This window comes from Sycon ciliatum, chromosome 2 (assembly GCF_964019385.1).
Source record: "Sycon ciliatum chromosome 2, ocSycCili1.1, whole genome shotgun sequence".
NCBI lineage: Eukaryota > Metazoa > Porifera > Calcarea > Leucosolenida > Sycettidae > Sycon > Sycon ciliatum.
The window spans coordinates 23,790,285-23,812,339 of NC_088644.1; the positions used below are offsets into that span (position 1 = coordinate 23,790,285).

Sequence of the window (22,055 nt, forward strand, 5' to 3'; positions counted from 1 at the left end):
TCAGAGTGCCCGGCAGGCACGGGCGGATTCTACTCGAAAAGGTGGCAGATTCTGCTCGAAAAGCAGTGAAATTGGTAGAACCATACAAATCTTATGGCGGGCAATTCCTCAAAGTTCTGCTCCATTTCTTTATCCACATACCAAACATGCATGAAACTTACCAGAAAAAGTGCCGAATTCTGCCAATTTTTCTGCCGGCATAATCCGCCGGTGCCTAGTGCTGGCTAAACCGATCGCTATGTTGTCCAGTGAACAACAAGGCCGTGATCTTTCTGAACGGACTCAAAGCATGACGATGACGATGATGGCTGCTCTATTTCGTGAATTCAAACCGTTAACGTAGGTTTTCTTTCCAGTAAAAAGGCGGCGAAGACGCAAGGTAGAAGAGAGAGGCAGATACATGTTACCATGGTTACTGTAACTGTTACGTTGACGGAGATCAAGACTTGACAAGAGGCAAGGGTGTTCGGCCAAGATGAAACGAGGGAGACAAGTGTACATGTATGTAACATTGTTACACGATCTTCGGACTACTAGTACTACCCAGTCCCTGTAGCCGCTTATCCGCTTATCTTTCCTTATCCACCTGGAGTCCTGGACTCCTCCTTGGTTTCCCCTTTTCTCTCTAGCTATTCTCTTGTACCTTCTTTTTGCTAGTATTAGTATCATTCACTGATGTGTGGCTTTGAATAAACCATGGATCACAACACCATGTAACCGCTAGGTCTCATTATGGAGCTCAGAATCACACCTGTAGTACTTCTGTGCTGAGATGACTTTTGCAGTTTGTTGGTTCGCTGGGTTTCACGTACCCGCATCACTTTGACGTTTGATACATTCTTTCTGAGATTCAGGAATGGCTCGATACACCCTCTCGTGGGTAATGCACATCATTATTCTGTTGACACGAAATACTTGAAGAGATTCCACGCAGACCATTACGATGGACGCGCTCTGCACTGAGCATTTTCGATGGTAAAGCATCAGGACGATGTCGTTGTGTCAACAGAGTTAGGGCAGATGTGCAGATGCATGATGTGGAATGCTGATGTTCACTGTTGCCTGGGGCGTCGGAATTCCATCTAAACAAAACACCGACTGAGCATGCAGCCGTCGCGCCAGCGCACACCACCAAACCGTAGAAAACAGATAATGAGTTGGGCATGGGACTTGGGAGTGTCGAGTGATTTATTATTTTTATCTGGATTTTGTCATCCACTCCTTGGTTAATACTGTAATACTAGTGCTTAGTAGCGGGTTCTACATGTTGTTTTTAGACAGGGATTCTGCCGACTCTGGATGGTTGGAGTAAGGAGCACTATTTTCAACACAGTGCGCCCTCCGCCTTGTAACAAGCAGCGGGCAGTTATTGCAGCCATCTTATCAAGACAGGCTGGATCCATGCAACCGTGCCGCGTGATTTGCTGGGCATCTAGTGCCTGTTGTGCCGGTGACCTTGCCTGAACTGCTGCTTGGGTGCGAGTCCCGGAGGCACTGCTGAACCCGGCGTTAGTATACGGGCATGTACATGTACATTGTACAATGTCATGTACTAGTACAGGCACGGTTAGAACGAACACGGTTAGAACGAAGGCTGGAAGACGACAGGACACTACAAATAGCGCTAGTGACGTTTACAATTATTTACATGTAGTTATGGAATTGGTTCAGATTTGCAGTGAGACTGGAATGCGTGTGTCCACCCAAACCTCTTTTCTACCTGGTAACTATGACGATGGCATGACCCAGGCCGGGGGCCGGGGCCCGGGGGTGGATTACAGCATCATGGTAATCTGGAATAATACCGGTACGGAGACGAAACTTCCCAAGCTGATTGTGTTTCTATAGCTAGGGGTAGAGCTGATGTGCGAACTATTTTTTACGGAGGTGTATTATATTCAACTAACTTGTAATGTAAGGACATGGCGTGAGAGAAGATGAGTGCATGGGAAATTAGGAATAGCAGGCGTTAGAGATAATAATCTCTTACGATCATTGTGGTATCTGGGTGACTTGCATGAGTACATTGCAGTCGGATGGACCGCTCTCATCTCCTCATGTAACACCTTCTCCGCCCTACCGCAGTTCAAGACAAGAATCCCAGATGTGTCGTCTGGGGTGCAGCCTTATAGATGCCGAAAATTCCTTGGCTTTCTGCTGCTGCAAACGTTAGTAGTGATTGTGCCCTTCCTCGTGACTGTACTGGTGCTGGTGAGCAGAGGACTCTGTCGACTCGTGACACCAGCGCTAAGCTACCGTCAAGCACAGCGACAGAACGGAGTCAGCGGAGAGTGAAAACAAGAATGTCCAACAGACTCAGACCGATGAGCAATGTTGGCTATGATTATGCAGTCAGGACACCACCCTGTTGTTGTCATACCGGTTACGTGCGATGTCCAGGACTCTCGATCTGGCGGCGAATGGCATTCCCAAGATGTTTTCCTGTTAGACAGCACGTCAGGAAGCACCGCAAACCCTATCCCATGTACGAGCGTACATGCGAAAAGGTGGCAACAGCCGACACCTGACAGGACTGCTGCAGTCGTGCAGGTATTGTCTGCACCATGTCACCATGATCGTCCTGAACATGTCGTCGACAGTGCTAGTGTCTGAAGGTGACAGGAGACTGAGAGCCAGTCAGTCAGTCAGGAATGCCTTCTTTAGCTTTGCCATTCCAGACTAGACTGTCGCCATACCATCACGATTCGTTACATTCGCAGACGCTCACAGACTCACAGTGCTTGTATCTCTGTACGAACACGGATGGTGAAGGACTCTCTTTGTAGATTCATATCTGCCAGGACTAGCAACAAGAGGAGTGGAATATCTGCCAGGACTAGCAACAAGAGGAGTGGAATACCCGGTATCTGGTCTGGACGAGTCCATGTACATGAACGTCATGACTTCATTGCATAATTCTAGTTATTGTGATACCTGACCAGAAGCAATCCGCAGCATACTGTACGTTCAATGGTCTCCGAAGATCAAGCAAGAGACCTACTATATACACTGTATAGTATACCCGTATTATCTCTAATAATTATAAGCACAGTCTCCAATAATAGCACGTCTCCAATAATAGAACACCTTGGGGCGGCATTCAAAAAATAAAGTGCTCAGTCTCCATTATAAGCACACTGTGTAAATTCATTATCTGTACCAGCGAAAAAACCCTGAAATGTGTGTGTCTGACATGAATTTGGCATGGCAACAAGCCTCTGAAATGAGGTTGAAATAATAATGGAACAGTCTCCAATAAAGGAACGTCTCCAATAATAGCACGGGGCGGAGGTACATTGAAAAAATAAAGGACCGTGCTTATATTGGAGATAATACGGTATGTACATGTGCTCATACAATCCAGTGACTGATCTCATCATGATCCCCAGCAGTTCTATCAGACTATCACGTACGGCCAGGGTATCTCAAACCAGGACCCTGGTAAGTTATACATGTACATGTAGCTCATCCTCCGGACAGCTCGCTGTTTCCACTTTGCTAGGTCGGTCTCCACAGCGGAGCAGTCAGACTCAGAGTGGCTGGCCGAACCGATCGCAAAGAAGTCGTGTGATCAACAACGCTTAGAAGCCTCAATGTCAGAGTAACACAACTGTTGCCGGGGTATGGGTGTCTCTGACGACACGGCCAAGGACTGACCAGCAAGAGCGAAGCTTGCAGCACTTGCAGCACACATTCTAAAGACAACTTGATGGTGTGCTAACTGTAAACTATAAGCGAACATTCAACATCATGTTTATATGCATTAGGAAACAGCGCTTACTCAAGCATCAACGTTAAGAACTTTAAAAGCTAATAATTAGTAACTGTTCTGACGAACAACATGTAGGTAAATAAGTATATCATGGTGCAGCATTTGTAGCAACGCTATCGAATCTTCGAAACGCAGTCCATGAACATGGCGCATGGAAGCTACATGTATGTTCAGTTGCTGAGAAAGTTACGTGGTAGGGCATGGCTGCAATGTCTTATTCGATGGCTGAAGGCATGCGGAGATTTTTTAAATAACTTAGTTCACGTGCATGTACACGAACAGGCAATAGCTGAGCCAGTCTTGTAAGCTATAATTCAGGCAGGGCTTGTAGTGAGCAATAATTCGGTAAACATCGTTACAGCATTTATAATCAGCTCTAATTGGATTTTCCCATTTCAATGATTTGATTTTCCTATTTACTGGAACGGATTCGTCACCATTGCTTTCTTTGCTTGCGCTCTTCGTGCTCTTCATCCCGTGCATCACCCAGTTACCGACGCCCAGTTTGTTATCAAATAGAGGCAAACTTCTCAGCATTATAACTATGTTAAGCACTGCTGTTTGTCTCCATTTCAGGCTTAAAAGCCAGTGAACACAGGGCCAGGAAGCAAGCCCCTGTCGTCATATCGGAAAAAACGTCAATAATTTTCGGAACAGTAAACATACAACTGGACAGCACAATCTACCTAGAGTTTCCTATATAGCTGCACATCAAGTGACACCGTGCCTTCGGACTGCGAGCCTCGCTAGAGACTCTCATACTCAAGCGTCGTTTTCATGTTGCTGTTGATGGTGCGGACGATGACGCAGGCCACAATGGCCAGCAGTAGCAGACTTCCAGCACTGATTGCAACAATCATCACCACCTGCAATACGCCACACACAACCGAAGGCATGCACATGTTAATCATTCTCTGGTCTTGTGTAGGCATGTAGGCTACAGCATACATGTGTATGGTTGTACGCTCAGAAAGAGTTGCCTATATCAATCAATCATATCTTTAGGACATTGTAGTCAGTGCAGTTCGCTGATCGCTAAAGCATGAAACTGCAAGTAACAGCAACAACGCTTTGTTTCCATTCTTTGTACATGTGTACAGTTGTACTACGTGTGCATCCCCGATGTTCATGTTCATGAGTGACACACCAGGCAACGGAAGAACAAAAACTGGCCTGTGCTGAATGAATGCATGCATGTCCACTGTCCATGCCTTGAAGTTGGTGTGGTGAAGTGGTGTATTGGTGCAGCCGGGGATGAGATTTCACTTGCCACAACTTTAGCTACTGAACTTACGTCTCTTGAACTTCTTGGATCACTGTTGGCAGGACAGTACACAACTTCTGCAAAGAAAGAGAAAAAAACAAAACAGTTGAAGCACGCCACTGTATCTTGAAGGGGAAGCCTCGATTTTTCATGTAGGGTTCAGATGAAAGACAATTTGATATCGGTTCGAATGGCATATCTCTCGCTTGCATACGATAAACCACACTTGCCAAATCGCCAATTGCATGATCCCGTTGCCATAGCGACCAGCGCAGTGATGACGCACCTTCTGCTTAGCTCCATGAGAGAGAAGGTCGATCACTGCAGAGTTTGGTCATTTTCAATTGTCCTATTGTTTTTGCCATGTGAAAGAAGTGCTATTTTCAATCCTGTTAGTGCCATGAACTGTTTATTAGTAGTCCTCTCCGTTCTGTACTGGGACGAGACACGGACAGGAGAAAGCTGGAGTGCGGAGACATCAGCAGACAAGCGAAAATGGCGACAAGTAAAGTGCTGAAATCTTGGTTGGGACGAATAAGACGTTCAGCATTTGCCCCAACCAAGGACCATGCCGTTTGCTCTTTCCAGTTCTTGAAGATGGATGTGGTGCTTTCTGACGACTCTCCTGTCTCTCGTTACATCTTCTGAAGCCAGGTGAGACGACGGGTGGTGGAGATAGACGAACGGAATACTGCTACTTTTTCGAAAGTTTGCTGAAAATTTCTCAGGAGAGATGGCGAATATCAAGCACCTTCACCTAGAGGAACCATTTTTTAGGATACAGTCAGCCTATAGGGAAATGCGGGAGAAGGCCGATAAGCAGTTCATGGCACTAACAGGATTGAACACAGCACTTCTTTCACATGGTGAATACAATAAGACAATTATTGAAAATGACCAAACTCGGCAGTGATCAACCTTCTCTCTCACAGAGCTAAGCAGAACTTGCGTCATCACTGCGCTGGTAGCTATGGCAACGTGATCATACAATTGGCGATTTGGCAAGTTTGGCTTATCGTATGCAAGCGAGAGATATGCCATTCGAACCAACATGAAATTGTCTTTCTTCTGGACCCTACTTGAAAAACCGATGCACTTCCCCAATTACAGTGTACTTCAGTCCATTCCATATACAGTAAAACCTGTGACTAACGACCACCCCTTGGTGCCAGCAAAAGCGGTCTTTAGTAGCAGGTGGTCTTTAGTTAGAGGTTTGCACCGTGTGACCATATATGGATCCCATTATATGAGATGTATATCAAAATGCAGCAATTTCCCAGGACTTGCGCAATGCCATTCTTAATCCAGGTCAAACAACACTTGGAGAGAAAGACGGAGAGATGGAGAGATACAGAAATAGAAAGAGAGAAGATTAATTTGTTTGCAGACATCAAATTCAGCTGCTACTTCTGAAGCCAGGAGTCAAACGTTCCCTGTGGAAGTTTCGTTTTGCGCTGGGCTTCAAATTTGTTCATGCGATCAATCGTACCGACTATCCTTGTTGTGACTTCTCGATTGTTTGAACGCGATCCTTCAGCATCAGGACCTCGCGGTGCTGCTTTGTTTCTGGATTCCTTGACGCCATCGTCGATTCGTTTGTATGACTGGGGTGACAGAGCCGCTCAGTCTTCGTCTCTCCTCCGAGTAGTAACATCGAGCAGATAGCGCTTTCGATGCGCTCTCCGAGACGTTTCATATCATGTTTATTCTTGACAGCGCTTGAAATTCTGACAGTTGTATTGCAGTCCACACGGACTCCACAGTCAAAATGGCCTGCGTACATTTGTTCAGCTGTAGTACCGAAAGATTCCTTTCAGGACCATGGAAAATCAGCAAAATTTCAAGAAGGAGCTTCGAGCAACATTTGATTTCCTACATCGCGGTCGCTAGTTACGGGTCAAAAATCGTCTTTGGGACAAGAAAAGGCGGTCGCTGGTCGCGTTCAGCAGGTAGTCGCTAGTCACAGTGAATTTTGAATGTGAGACCGTCCGTGCCTGGCCAAGTGGTCGGTAGTAGCAGGCTGGTCGCTAGTCACGGTGGTCTTTAGTTACAGGTTTTACTGTAGTAGCAGGCTGGTCGCTAGTCACGGTGGTCTTTAGTTACAGGTTTTACTGTAAGTGTGCACTCTTTTCCATCCAGTCACAGGGCCATTGTGTCTGCCCCATGGATTCTACATGACATGTAGAATACATGGGGCATACACAATGGCCCTGTGACTGGAAAAGAGTGCACACTTATATGGAATGGACTGTAGTAACCTCGACATTCCACAAAGAACATGTTCATGTGCCTGTATTGCATTTTACACGTGTGCCTACTCTGCTGTCTTTACAAATCTGTGCACAGCATATGTGTCCATATACATGCGTGTAAACACAAACAAACAAACACACATACACACATATTATACACACATAATTACATGAACAAATCGGGCCACAAACACATAACGTCCAAAACGCATACGTGGACTGGTATACCTTTTGAAAAGTCATCAGACGCGAAGAAAAATGCTTGAACAGTCAAGTCGTCAAACGATGTTGTTGCCGAGCCATCAAGGCTATGAGTAGTTCTCTGATCTGTGGAAAGGAAACGGATATACGACAATCAATTGAAAATGATGCAAGCAAGCTTGCGCCAGTCAGATACATTTTCCAGTAGTGTTATTCCATGAGAAACTGTCAGCAGGGTTACGCGGAGCAACATTTATTGCGACCCAATGATTCGCTGGCTTGCAGGATAGGTCACGGAACAACATAGATCTGTACCAGGATCTTTTGTGTAAACTTCAGTTAGACTTTCTCATGCACTTGAAAAAACCGCCATTCCGGCAACAGGCTCTCAGCTGCACCAAATAGATAAATAAATAACTTTGCCTTTGTTTTCAAGTGCAAGAAATACGCAGTAATCGAGTTTGGAAATTCTGCGAAGTAGTGGTTGCGACTTCGGCGATGATTTGTAAGAAAGGGTTTGCTCCCCACACCGGAGCTCGCGCTATTCCGCCGACTTTACTTGACACTTGACTGACTCACGACTGTCATCCAGAGCACACGAGAAGTCCATCGAACCTTCGACTCGGCAAACCTGCAAGAAAGCACCACTCCCTGCTCAATACACAGTGTTTCGGGGAATTCACCCCTCATCAGTTGAGCTTGAGTAGGCTAATAGCACGAGCTCCGGTGTGGGGAGCAAACCCTTTCTTACAGACTTTATCATGTACATAATATAATAGTTACGACTGGCAAAGCATGTCCTCTTCGAAATTTCAGAACCAGTAACAGTAGTAGGCATGCCGCAGTCAATATTCGAGGCAGTGGTGCCACGGCTTGCTGCGGATAGTACGAGGACGGCTGCGGGCCGGCCAGATGCTGCTCTGGGCACGGATGTGGACTTGTCGGAAGTCGCATTGACGGATGAGGAATCGTCCGAAGCGGCAGTTGCGCGGAACCCAGTAACGTACCCCAACAAAGTGGAAGCCACGCCGGATTCTGGGTCTGCAGATAACCTCTCAGCAGATTGGGAGCCGTGTGATGTTTTTATCGCTATCCGGGGGTGATGCATCAGAGACTTGGCTCCCACTGTGTCCGGCCGCCTCAAGCAGTCAACAATCAAACCCCTGAGTGATGAGTCGTCCACCTCATCATGGCTTCCACTGCGGCCAACATCTGCTTCAATTGAAATGTGATCACATTATGCTGAAGAAGCTGTGATGGAGACTGGCCAGCGTTCAAGAGAAGGCAACCAGAAGAGAGACGCTAGGGATATAAAGATTCTGGCAACAGTGCCAGTGTCTGCTCCAGAATTGTAGGACAGCCGGGTACACGTGTACCTGGCGCAACCATTTCAACCGGGTCGGAGCCGGGTACACATGTACCTGGCGCTGTCTCACCAGCCGAGTCACATGATCTAACTGGTTGGTTGGTTTATTTTAATTCGGACAATAAACGGGAACTACTCCGAACTAGGGCCAATGATATAAAGGCGAATGGATAAGCCGCATTTAGAAAAGAGAGGACAGGAATTAGAAAATTACGAAAGAAGAAGACGTATCTGACACATACAAGCCATGTAGTCAGTCCTTTCAAAGTTCGAAAGTGTAAAGTACCAACCGGGTCACAGGTGACCCGGTACTTTATTTTCAACCAGGTCCAAGCGCCGCCCAACCGGGTGGATTACCCGGCTCACCCGGCGCTGGAGCAGACACTGAGTGCAGGATCACCTGACACCAGAGCAACGTGTCTTGGTGGAGATAGCTGGTGAGAAGGGCGTGTCCTCCTGGCTGATGGTAGAACCAAGGTCCGCCCATGGCACAACTCTCAACAGGTCAGAGTTTAAACATACTGTGGCGCTTCGGTATGGTCTATCGCTTGATGGGCTACCAACGGACAGTAAATGCAGAGCCCAACTGTCGACTGACCATGCAATGGTGTACCCTTGTGGGGGGGGGGGGGGACTATCCCACAGCAAGGCATAACGAGACACGTGATCTCATCACTGAAATACTGAGGAGTGTAAGTCTCTATGGGGCAATCGAGCCCAAGCTTCTCCCATTTGGTGGTGAGACATTGACATGGACAGCAGCAAACCGATCCCAAGAAGTGCGGCTCGACACCAGGGCTCGTGGCTTTCGGACCCGGCAGCAGGAGGCCTTCCTCGATATCCGGTTAACGCATCCCAGGGCCACCTTGCTGTCTCGCGCCAAAGCCATGAGCCAACTAGAGCGCAATGAGCGGTAAAAGAAACGGCACTATGCAGAGCGGGTCAATCAGATTGACCGACGCACATTCATTCCTCTGGTATTTGTCACCAACGGCATGATAGGCAAGGAGTGTTCAGTGTTTTGAAGTCATTGGTTGGCCATATTCTGGAGAAAAATGTTGGCTTGGTGTATTCTGTTGTTGCGATGTCGTTTGTCATTCTACCTACCTCGCTGGTGCGTGGATTACCTGTTTACCTGGCTCTAGGTCCTCCTATCACTCTAAGCGCCCGGTGAGTTTTGTAAATGACTGCTGTGTGCTTTCTAGGGCATACCGGTAGTATTTTTTTAACCATCTCGTGTATGGTGATTACCGGTAGGCTAGTTTGTTTCCGGCATCTTGAATGTTTCCTTTTGTCAGAATCTTCATTTTGTTGTTTCCTTTCTGGGAAACTGGACGCAGTGAATTGGTTTTTCGGTCTTTGACCACTTTGCGGTGGGTCTGATCTACTCACCTCCCACCGCTTAGGAGCTACATCTGCGCCTTGATCCTACAGGGTGGTGGCTCTCCAGCGGATGCGGAAAACTTGTCTCACGCAAACCGTGAAAAATTATTTATTTCTGGCCATTCTGGGAAACCATGTTCTCTTCTATAAACATCGTTGTTGCAATTCACATTTTTTCAGTCAATTTTGCTGTTCTCTATTCGAATTCTTGAATGACACAGCCACACAGACACCGTGAGGCCATGGCTTAATCTCCGCACTGCTAGCTGTTTTCAGCTTGTTAGGTTAGAAACACGGCTCATAGGGAATTTCTGAATCCGCGGTCGAAACACACATCGTTTTGGGTTCCGTTTCCCCTATATACTTTGACTCCCCGCTGTGCAGTACACAGTACATGGATGCCTGTGTTACTAGTTCTGATGCATACTAAGTAACGTGGGAGACTAGTATAACAATCATGCATGACATGGGAGGCGCGTATACAAATCAGCCGAGTGTCTCACAACATGAGCATTGCTTCCTTCCGGCTCGCGCAAAACGAGTTCGGCAGATGGAGAGTCAAATATACACAGTTACGCCAGCCACACATGTACATGTAGGACGCACATACAAACAGCACTTAGCCTGGTAGTAAACGAGATAACTATCGTCCCATGGTACGATACGATTTGGGCAATTTCAGCCAATCAGCGGCCGTTCTGAGCGAGGTATATAGAGCGATACACTACACTCCGCTGGGGTCAAAAATATACCCCACTCGGTTCAGTTATATACCTCGCTTGGTTCAAATAATATACTCCACTCGGTTCAAATATATACCCCGCTTTGTTCAAATATATACCCCGCTCGGTTCACACGGGTCCCGTCAAGACTAAAATATGGGAGGTTTTCAGTGTTGATCATGCTCTATTTCGGACAGTACCATTTTTACAGTGTCCCTCACATTTCCCCTTGTGCTAACACACTCGTGACAATATTCGGCGGTATACCCCTCGTACTCATGGTATAACCCATCCGTACGTATAGGTGCTGGAGATGTTAGACACAGTGCGGTGTGCTTACTGCAGTGGAAGGCCTGGTCCAGCGGTGCTTTGAAGTAGTCCTGGCCACCGTAAGCATACTGGGGATTGCCGATGTTTTCCTGGTGAAAGAACCGCGTCGCCAACCAAGCGCCCTCCTCAATCCGATGATGAAACACCACCTACAGCAGAGGAAAGTATGTAGAGATTGTGTTCGAAATAATCAAAGTTGGAGTACAAGTATAATTCTAGAGCTAGAGCAATGATCTATCTGTCAACCGAAACAGCCTGCTGTCTACAGCATTGGGTACACGTCTTATGTATACTTCGCCAGGTCACCTAGCTCCACATTCATATACTCCCTGATGAAGTCCCAAGGGCAAAAATTTGGAGCGTTATTTACAACAATTGCAGTGTAAGACCGTGGTGGTGAAGAAGGAGATTGAGATAAGGTGCACTAAACTACAGGTTTAGCGTTGTTGGTATCCAACATCCCCTGACAAGACGTGTGTGAAAGTCTAACACGCAAGTCCAGATAAGAGATAATCCGTTTGTGGATTAGCCTGAATGATGTATAACAGCAGAAGAACGTGCAAGTCCTGAAAATAGATATTGTAGACATTGTAGACTCGTTACAAGACAACCATGTTGAAAACCCCCAGGGTTGTTTACCTCGGGGGGGGGGGGGGCGGCATGCATTGGGTGCCTGGAGAAACTTGTCGGTTCTGAGTGAAATTATCAAGTAGCATCTGGTCATGCACGACCACCACATTTCAGCTTTCTGTCTTGGATCCTTATACACAGCTGTCCTGCTAGGAGGGAGGGACGGGGGGGGGGGGGGGGTGTTGTGCAAGACTGAAAAGAGAAATACCACTTGCATGCGAAGTTCTGTTTAGAATACCGTTCACGACTCGCTTTCAAAAAACCCGCTATTATTCATGTTGTAATGCACCTGACCGTACACAGACGTGAACAGCGCTTGGTCAGCACTGCATGCCAAAACATGCATAGGTCTAAATGATAGGACGTACAACTGTACATTATTGTTAGATTGACAGCATGAAACAAGGTGGAGGACACTGTGTTCGGAAACAGTGACCTTACTACAACCTTCCGCGGTTGGCAGAGCCCCGGTCCCTTCGGACCATTGAACCATATGGGTGTTGAACCTGGTTCTGATCCTCATTATGCTAGGGGGGTTGGAGACTACTCCTTACGTCCGTCGGGTTCAACACACATATGGCAGACCATCTGGTAAAAGGAGAGCGATCGCTCTCGCGCGCCTTCGCTTTCCTTATTTTCATTTTGGGCGCACTTTTCGTCGCGCGCCTTGAGAATTTCGAGCGCATCCGCATCACTATGTGCATTCTGCAAACACTCAAATATTTCGTAACTCGGCTTTCCCTGAACGGAAGTGAGTAATCGAAAGGTCTATTCGCATTAAAAAGTTCTCAGCTGTCGGATCCAAAACATCTCAAGTCGATCCGAAGTCGAATAGTGGAGTTACGGCACCCGCAAGGTATTTTACGTCCCGTTGCAAATTTTCACTTCCGCAATTGGGTGGCAATCATAATAATATTATTTTTTTGACATGAAGGATTTCCCTCTGTTGCGTGACAGTCCGGGCATGCATAATAGACCTGTTTGACGTCACGCACAGGTCTTTAGCGGTCAGCTACAAAAGAAAGGAGCGCTCTACAATGAATGCTACAAAATACCATGGATCTTAGCGAATTGCCTCAATTTCCCGTTGCGCATGTCTTCCCAGGGCTATACTCCCCTATATATAGATAGTAAAGTGCCACTGCAGTAGCACTCTAGCTGGTGAAAATCCCACTGGTGTGTTCCTCCTGCCAATAGCTTTCCAGAATGCTTGAAATTCATTGTCAAAACTGATGAAGGGAAACTAAAGTTGTGGTCCGAACAGCTTCCATTTGTAGTGCATAAGGTAATTGTCCAGAAAGAATTTGTCAGGGTATTGAATCCGATTGGGGTATGGCAAGATGTTGAAACACCCGTATTGTGCTCGCTTTGGATAGATAAGGCGAGCTATTTGGGGGGGGGGGGGGGTGGTTGTGGTGGGGACTGCTCTCCCACCACTCTCCTTGAGTGGATAGCGAGAGTGATTGTTCACTCTCCTCGATTTTTCTTATACGAAGGTCTGTATGGTTTAAATGGTCCAAAGGGACCGGAGCTCTGCCAACCGCGGAAGGTTGTAGTAAGGTCACTGTTTCCGAACACAGTGTCCTCCACCTTGTTTCATGCTGTCTATCTAACAATATGTGTGAACTATAACAAGGTTTATCTAATACTACTGAGTTTTGAACTACTTGTAGTATTATGTTATAATATTAATACAACTGTACATGTATGTAATTCTGAAAGTTAGTCATGACAGCCACCCATTAACAGGCTCACACTCTAGGAAGCTAAGTACAGTCAGACCTCGCATAACCGCACACATCCGTTTCCACAATATATCCGGATAGGCCGGAGGGAACCGGATAATCGAGCACACATACTGTATGTATCCATGACATATGCTGTAAATTGGTAACCAACGATTCTCTTCCGGATGGCAAGGGATCCGGATAATAGAGGACCGAATAAGCGGGGTCTGACTGTACTCAATACGTTCCCTAAACAGCAGTGACTTATATGGGCCTTTTTTCCCCAGGAGTTGTGGATATAAGTTAGGAACACAAACCCCAAACCGACCCAGCCCCATCGACACACTGTCCTTCTCGCGTCGACATATTCCTGTGAGCAAGTCAGATCAGCCTGCAAGCAAGCCAGGAGCGGCATAGGAAATACCCTGCTACTCTCCTACTCAGCACTAGAGTACAGCCAAGCTCGGGTATATCACCACTGGTGATAATGATGGGTTATCCGCAATGATGACGGAATGATATTGCCCGAAGCACGGTGCTTCACCTATGTCAGTATCGCATGCGGTGACACACGCGTATCGGAAATAAGATGCTTTAACAGTGTTGGCTGTTACAGTGCTGTTATACTCCAGCTTCACTGTAGCTGTATAGACCACCCTTTGATCACAATGAGCAAGCCCAAGCATACCGTGAAGTTGAACCAGCCATTTTGAGGAAGATCCACAGCGCCCCAGAATACAATAAGCATTGCCACGGATGAACTGCACTCCCCCGACACTTTGGGATAGCCGTACAGTTCTGTCAGCTTCTTAGCCGACGTCACTTGCTCTATTGCAGCTGGACCTGCATGGCGGGCAGGTGTACGCACGTGTGCACGTGTGCATGTGTGCATGTACAGATACAGACACACACATACAGAGACACAGACACACACATGCACATGTACACACACATGCATATGTACACACACATGCACATGTACACACACGGCCACGACCACACACACACACACACACACACACACACACACACACACACACACACACACACACACACACACACACACACACACACACAATACTAGCATATGAAACCACGGTGCTACCACTTCTCAAATGATTGGGTCCGATCAACGCACAGCCACGCATGGCTTTAGGAGCAGCAGCTCCATCTTGTTCTCTAAGGGTGGTGACATTACCAGGGTGCGGAAAATCATTCTACGTGAGCCGTGAAACAGATCTTCTTTCAAATTGATGACATAAGCCAAAGTGACACCAACTCAGGTCAATTTCTGCAATACGCTGGTCATAGCCTGGTATACACATGTACGTACCAATACACTGGTGATAGCCTGGTATACACATGTAGGTATCTTGCATCCAGTAATGTAAATACTGTACAGCAGCAAAGCGTAAGCGACGGCCACGACTGACATTCAAACACTTACCACTGGAACCGGGGAATTGAAATTCAATGTCGCTTGTCCGAAACTGGATGCAAGTACCGTTGGCATCGCCTACCTTCCAGCGAAACACTGGTACGGACGGTCCTTCTGTTGTTGTGTTGCTGCTATGTGGCAGATCCTGCCTAACCGCCATGTCCGAAGACACTAATCCATCACTAGCCATATATCAAGAAATAGAGAGCAGCACAACCAAAGAGTGTTTGAGAAACCGTCACTATAACCATGTAAGGGCATGACTTGTAAGGCGTGGCATTCTCGAATGGATTTGCGTGCACCCAATGCAATGCACTGGTTGACAATGCCTGTGGATGCATGTCCTTGGCTTGAACATATACAAGCTGATCAGTACCGCGCCCTGCGTTCATGTGCATCCATGCGGCATCACTTCCGGGGTAGTGTAGGCCTTGTGCCAAACAGTCATGACATGCAAGTGTAGTGCAGTGCAGTACAGCACGGTGCTACATCCGCCATGGTATTAAAGTCCACTACAGCGCTGAACAGTGCTACATCAGCCATGGTATTGAAGTCCACTATAGCGCTGAACAGTGCTACATCAGTCTTGAATGATCCACAGACTAGCTTTCTGCTTACCACCACCTCCGACAGAGACAACAACACATGGTCACTCCATATACAACATAACGTTGTCTGTGCAGTGGATGCCAGACGTGTACCAAGGCTAAGTAAATACATGTTGTGGATGAAATATTTCCAAACGCACTCTGGCCTAGCTGGACATTTCGCCGACGAGCTCAGTCCAGCCGTGCATGGGTGTGTGAAGCAGGAGAAGGGCCTGCCGCCGGGGACCCCCACCCGAAGCCACAAACAACCCCTAGCCACATAGATAGAAAAAGCCCCCAGAGCCAATAGGAAAGGGCCAAAAGGACTACTCACAGTACCAAAGGGGTTCCAGCAGGGCAAAGGAAGGGGTACAGGGCTGGCGGGCATTCCTACAGGGATGAAAGAGAACGGGCCAAAGGACTCTCCACAGCGCCACAGGGGTTCCAGCAGGGCAAAGAAAGGGGTACAGGGCTGGCGGGCCTTCCTACAGTCAGAAAGGGCCAAAAGGGCTCTCCACAGCACCAAAGGGGAAGAATACCTTTAACAACAGGCGCAAAGGGCAAAGAAGGGGTACAGGCTGGCTGGGTAAGCGAGGCCTAGAGCTAACTCCTTTGGTGACGTGGACAATCCTTTTGGCCCTTTCTGACCAGTAGCATGGCCAAACATCACTGGAGTGACATAACACCCTGGACGGCAGCATTTCACTCGGTCTCCAATTGCGCATACAACACAACTGTGTAGATAGAAAATTCCTTTCGTAGAAAAAATTGAAGAAAAGGCGTTCACTAGCACAAGTATTGAATATGACAGTGATCATACCTGGTGGCTGCAGCCGTATCGCAATAGTGCAGGCAAAGCATGGTCATACACGCCATCCAGCACCTGATCGATGGTGCAACATCCAGCATCTTCCAGCCTGCATGGATGAAATCCGAAACCGGAATGAGATCAGTCGTCTACATGTGCACTTGCATATGCATAGTACATGCACGTGCAAGAGAGGCTTTGCAGAGCAAATTTTGTTTAACGTGACTAAAAGAGAAACCTTGCATGAGCGTTCGAAACTTTCAGCACAACAAAACTAAACGTTTGCGGGAATTTTCGCTCAGATTGCTGACTCGTCGTGAGCTACCTTCATGCAATGTGTTGTGCTTCACCTTTCACAAATCCAGTAGATATGCCATTTGTGCTTGGTCTACTAGTGAACATTACACTGGCAAATTCTCTCCTACTGCTGCTGAGCCAGCGGTTACGCCATTTACAGGAACTCTGAACCCCTTGAGAAACCGATGTCCGCAGTAGAGGCAGAGCAATGGATCGTCTGAAGAATCAACGCTCCTGCGGGTCTGATAACATATCGGCCAAGTTGGTCAAATATGGAGGCTCCGCGCTTGCAGAATGCCTTAGCAGCATTTGTCAATGATGTGTTCACTCAGCACAGCCAAGCGCCCATGGGAGATGGTGTACTGATCGATTTGCATAAGCCGGGTAAACCCAAACGCCCCATGAGTAATTTGCGCCCAATAGCATTGCAGACTACTGCTAGGAACATCTTGTCCCTCATCACTCTTAACTGGATCAGAGCCGACGTATATATCTCCATCGCAAGCCGGGTTCCGTGAGAATAGATCAACTGCAGATATTGTGTTTTGCAAACAGATCCTGGCATCAATTGTTGAGCGCTTCAATACGACTATCTACGTGCTGGGGTTGGACCTGAGCAAGGCATTCGATACAGTAAACCGCACACAATTGCTTGATGTCATTGAACGATAGAAAATTAGAGATACGGTCAGCTAAAGGCTGGTTAGGTACCTGCTGGCTGACACAGCACTGACAGTCAGCGTGAACGAGGCACAGTCTGCACCTTTCGAGACAGCTCAAGGACTCCTCCAGGGGGATGGATTGTCACCACTACTGTTCACGATATATTTCAGAAGCGGCACTACGAATGGTGCTTTCTGCCTGTCTGCATCACCATTGCCACTCTCCTCACCTACCCCCTTGTCATGGTCATCAGCATCATCTTCATCATCCGTACCCATCATCACCACCATCAGTGTCCTCCCTCGTCCTCGTTGTCTGGCTGACCATACTCCGTTTCCTCTAGTTTCCTTTACAGGTTGACCCATCTCATGATTCTTGTTCTTCCGGTGACCGTGCTGTTATTGCTGCCATAGTTTGCTGTTGTTCTCCTGGGTCATTTCGCCTGTGGTGCTGCCTCCCCTGTATGCTTTCGGTCAGTTTCAGTGCTCTGTCAAGTCAGCACTGTCGTAAGTTGCACGTTGATTCCTGGTTCAGTATTGTACGTCTTGCTCACAATGTTCCGCAATCGAGTTAGAAGTGCTAGAAGCTGTTTACATTTACGAACGCCACCCGACCTATGCATTCAGAAGGAATCAGTCCATACACTGACACTATTTTCGTAATTCGCACAGTTCAGTCCTATGTTTAGTTCATGTTTTTCTTTCTTCACTTCTTTCATCCCTACACCACATTATCTTGCTAGTTTGCCATGTATATTTCACATCGTTTCACCTAATACTAGTAACTAGTGCACTAGTGCTTGTTTTCAGATATGGAAGCCTGTGTTGCTTCATCTCCGGATCCATCTCCGACCTCCTGACTGCTGAGCTCTGCAGAGTTGGCTGCAGGAGAGATGTTTATTTTATTTTATTTGCAGATGGACATGGTTATGAACTTATTTTGTATTGAATTGCATTTTATTATTTTTCTTAGGCATTCCCAACAGACCCTAATGTCTTCTTACAGGGTGCCCAAGATGAATGAAATTGTTAAGTTCCTGGCGAAATGAATTGCAGGGGCGTCGGAACCGGTGCGGCAGGTGCGGCCAAAGCCGCACCAATAATTTTCGAATTTAATTTTTTAATTTTTTTACATTTCAACCTTGTTGGTGGCTTGTCGACTCTTGTACAGGTACCATGTTTTACATCGACAATGCGGTGTATCATCAGCATGCATATTCTTTTTTATTATTCTGTAGCGTTAAAATATGGCTTTTTAGGCCCAATTTTCAACAATTTTCGCGGGGGAGGACCCCCGGACCCCCTCTCACACTTTGGCCGCACCAATGTTAAACTCCTTCCGACGCCCCTGAATTGGGGATATGATTTGTGCGAAGGGATTCGGGAAGCGCATTAAAGCGGTCAGCACCAAAGAATGAAATAGATCTGTATCCAGCTTGAGCTTGCACAATGGGTGAGGAAAGGGAATAATTGACTCGGCCGCTTTACTTATGATGCACCAGATTATGGCTTGGGCCAACCCGTTTATCCGTGGGTCTCCAAACATGAACAATGTGGTCAAAAAGCTCTCGTCTCAGGGTGCCGCCATTCGCAACAAGTATATTCTTTGATCTGATCAAGAACATTTCTTGTCAAACAAGTGCACTTGCACGCGTGCTTCCTCAGAGCAAAACGTCATACGAAACACAAAGTTTGCACAAACATTGGCAGGAGATCGCAAGCCCAGACGTGAAACTCTATGCAAAGTTCCGCTTTTCAAAACTTCTCTACAATGCAAAATAAACAGTGGAACATCCCGACTAGCCAAGCATGGTTCTCTATCATGGCTTCTCTTGGGTGAATTAATTCTCTATCGGAAGTATCACTGACGGGGTATCTACGGTCAGGATTCATGTGCAGTCATCAACTGCTGCCCAACATCCAATGAATGGCACAATGGATTACGTCGTTGCGTCAGTTGTCCTTCACGAATTCCTATTGAAATCAGTTTCGAGCTGTCGCTCGGTAACATAATATCAGAGGGTCGAGTGCCAGGCAGAATGGAACTCACTCTGAGTGGGACTGCAGCATTCAGGAGGCTTCGACGACACTGTCCGGCAAGCTTACCTGATCTGGTGCTACCTAGCGTGCACCCTAGCGCAACCATCTTCACCACGACCGACCGACCGTCCTTGAAGACGCTCACCACGCCGCGGTATTGCCGATTTGACTTTCCATCCACAAGAAACAGAGTGGTACTCGCCCGTTCGCGCTTAGCTCTACAAAGTCATTACCAGATTCACCTGGGCTATAACCCACGCAAAGCCGACGAGAAAGACTATTAATATTTTTATTGCACTCTGGGCTCTCCTCAAAACACAAAATTAATTATTTTCGGCTGTAGGGAAAGAGAAGCGTTTGTAACTTTTGAGCTTTGTGGCCAAGCACATCCACCGATTAGTCTGCAAGGATGGAGTCCAGTCACGACCTCCAACTCCAAGCTGAAGCCTTGAAAGTGAATAATGGTCTCTCCAAAAATATCGTTGCTACAGTCATGTGCCTTTTGGTGGAACTATTCCAGAGGATTTGCCAAGCTTTCTTGTTGCTCGTCATTCACTTGCTTGACATGCGTCTTTGAAAAGTTTGATTTTCCGAAATGGACACGGCTTGTAGATCTACATGATAATCCAAAACAGCAAGCTTCTCAGATGCATTGCAGATCAGTCCATCGAGTGAGCATGGACTGGTGTCTGCACATGTGGTGAGTAGATCTACCACTAGCAGTGACAGTAGACATCGTATGTCTACCGGCGCGGTATACCCGGCGTAGGTCACCGGGTGGACTTGAAAAATTGATGATATCCACGTGATCCAAACGGGACGAAGCGCAGATCAAAAAATGAACACAAACAAGAATAGATCAGACGCCACGCGGTAAATCTACGGACCTGGCTGCACGCTGGATGATAGATGCATGGCCGCGCCGGTAGACTAGACTCATGAGTGACGACTGACGGTCGGTGAGAGCTTGCACGTGGCTTTATTTTCGCCGGTCGGCCTGCACCGTTTTGTGTGTGTGTGTGTAGTAGACATGGCATTTTAGTACAGTTCACGCGCTACATCGGCACTCGTACCCCAAACCCAAAATACCGTCGGTTTGGTACCGTTTCGACGATTGAAAGCTCTTTTTAGCGGGAGAACGAAACGGTAAGATTATTTGTTTGTTTGTATTTATTTTGATTCGCAAATTCAAACGGGCATAGAACCCAATAACATGAAAGCGAATATGAAAACTATAATGAGAATGAGAATTAAGATGCTTAGATCTTCAGCGTAGAGTCAGCGGTACATCAGAGGGAGATCGGGTACAACAGAAAGAGAACAGAAAAAAAACAGATTTCGCTTGTCTTCAGGATCTACAGGGCACAGGTATAGGGGATTACCATGATTACCTGCGTGCGAAACTGCCGAGCGTGATGGATGGCACGGATGTCGCTGGGGAGGGCATTCCATAATACAGCACCTTTGCAAGTAAAGCGCCCCTGCCCCGCAACCGAATGGGAAACTGGCACGCACAGGCCCATGGCAGATTGGAGCCGAGTAGGGCCGGGTGCAGCGGGGGTTAGCAGGGCTTGCATTGCAACTCTGGACTTGCCAGTGCATAACGACAGCGCCACACCAGGTATGCTAGCTTCTGATTGAAGACTTCTGCCACACGGAACACTGCCATGCGCTCCAGCAGGTCGCGGGCAGACGACCACGGAGGGCGGCCAAAGACAGCACGAGCCCCACTGTTCTGCAGGACCTGTAGACGGTCGAGGCACCTTCTTTGCAGTGAGCTAGAGTACGCGTTTGAGGCATACAGCAGGTCAGACATGATCAGCGATCTAAAGTAGGTCATGCGTGACTGGTGATTCAGGCAGCGGCGCATTCGCCAGAGTGCTCCGATCTTCTGCGGCACGCGTGCAGAACATTTGGCAATGTGGGCGTGCCAGGACATGCCGGAATCGATTGTGGCGCCAAGATAACGAGCACTTAGCACACTAGGCAGTGAAGTGGCATGGCAGACGACCTGTAGATCAGCTGTGTGCTGACGGCCGGCAGGAATTGGCACTACTTGGCTCTTGCCAGCATTGAGGATCAGGCCTCGATCCTTCAGCCAGTCTGCAAGGATTGAAACCGAAGCAGATAAGACATCGGATACCTCCTGTGCTGTTCGCCGGCTGCACGCGAGCGCAATGTCGTCCGCGAATTGAACTGACTCAGACTGGCCAAACAGCGGGGACCTCGCGGGTGTAAAGGCTGAACAGAATGGGGCCCAGCACCGAACCTTGGGGGACACCACTCGTGCAAGCTGATATAGAGCTAGTCCGCGACCCCAGACAGACACGTTGAGTGCGACCGGATAGGTAGCTGGCGAACCAGTCCAAGGCAGAACCGGACACCCCAACACTGTGGAGATCCTGCAATAGCTTGACATGTTGGACTTTATGGAAGGCTTTGGACATGTCTAACAGGCATACACCTGTGACTAGGCCCTGGTCCTTGGCTGTTAGGATGCGGTTTGACATAAGGACTAATGCGTCTTCCGTAGAGTGGCCACGCCTGAACGCAAACTGGGTTGTTGGTTACGATGC

General features: G+C 47.6%; 1 protein-coding gene across 1 annotated transcript; it reads right to left on the reverse strand.

Annotated features, from left to right (window-relative positions):
* Positions 1 to 3,563: 3,563 nt before the first annotated feature.
* On the reverse strand, positions 3,564 to 20,088 carry LOC135809299 (uncharacterized). Its single transcript, XM_065322626.1, has 8 exons — positions 19,546 to 20,088; positions 16,493 to 16,589; positions 15,095 to 15,267; positions 14,336 to 14,490; positions 11,301 to 11,439; positions 7,517 to 7,615; positions 5,067 to 5,113; positions 3,564 to 4,638 (listed from the first exon to the last, which is right to left on the reverse strand). Exons 1-8 carry the CDS (start codon positions 19,583 to 19,585, stop codon positions 4,519 to 4,521), a joined length of 870 nt encoding a protein of 289 aa, XP_065178698.1. The 5' UTR covers positions 19,586 to 20,088; the 3' UTR covers positions 3,564 to 4,518.
* Positions 20,089 to 22,055: the final 1,967 nt, after the last annotated feature.

Excerpts from the sequence above, each read along its gene's own strand:
- LOC135809299 (XM_065322626.1), bottom strand. The coding sequence starts at position 19,585 with ATGGTTGCGCTAGGGTGCACGCTAGGTAGCACCAGATCAG. Across the intron at positions 7,616-11,300 it reads GGACCAGGCCTTCCACTGCA|ATCAGAGAACTACTCATAGC; the intron begins GTAAGCACACCG and ends TCCTTTCCACAG. Across the intron at positions 5,114-7,516 it reads GTCTGATGACTTTTCAAAAG|AAGTTGTGTACTGTCCTGCC; the intron begins GTATACCAGTCC and ends CTTTCTTTGCAG.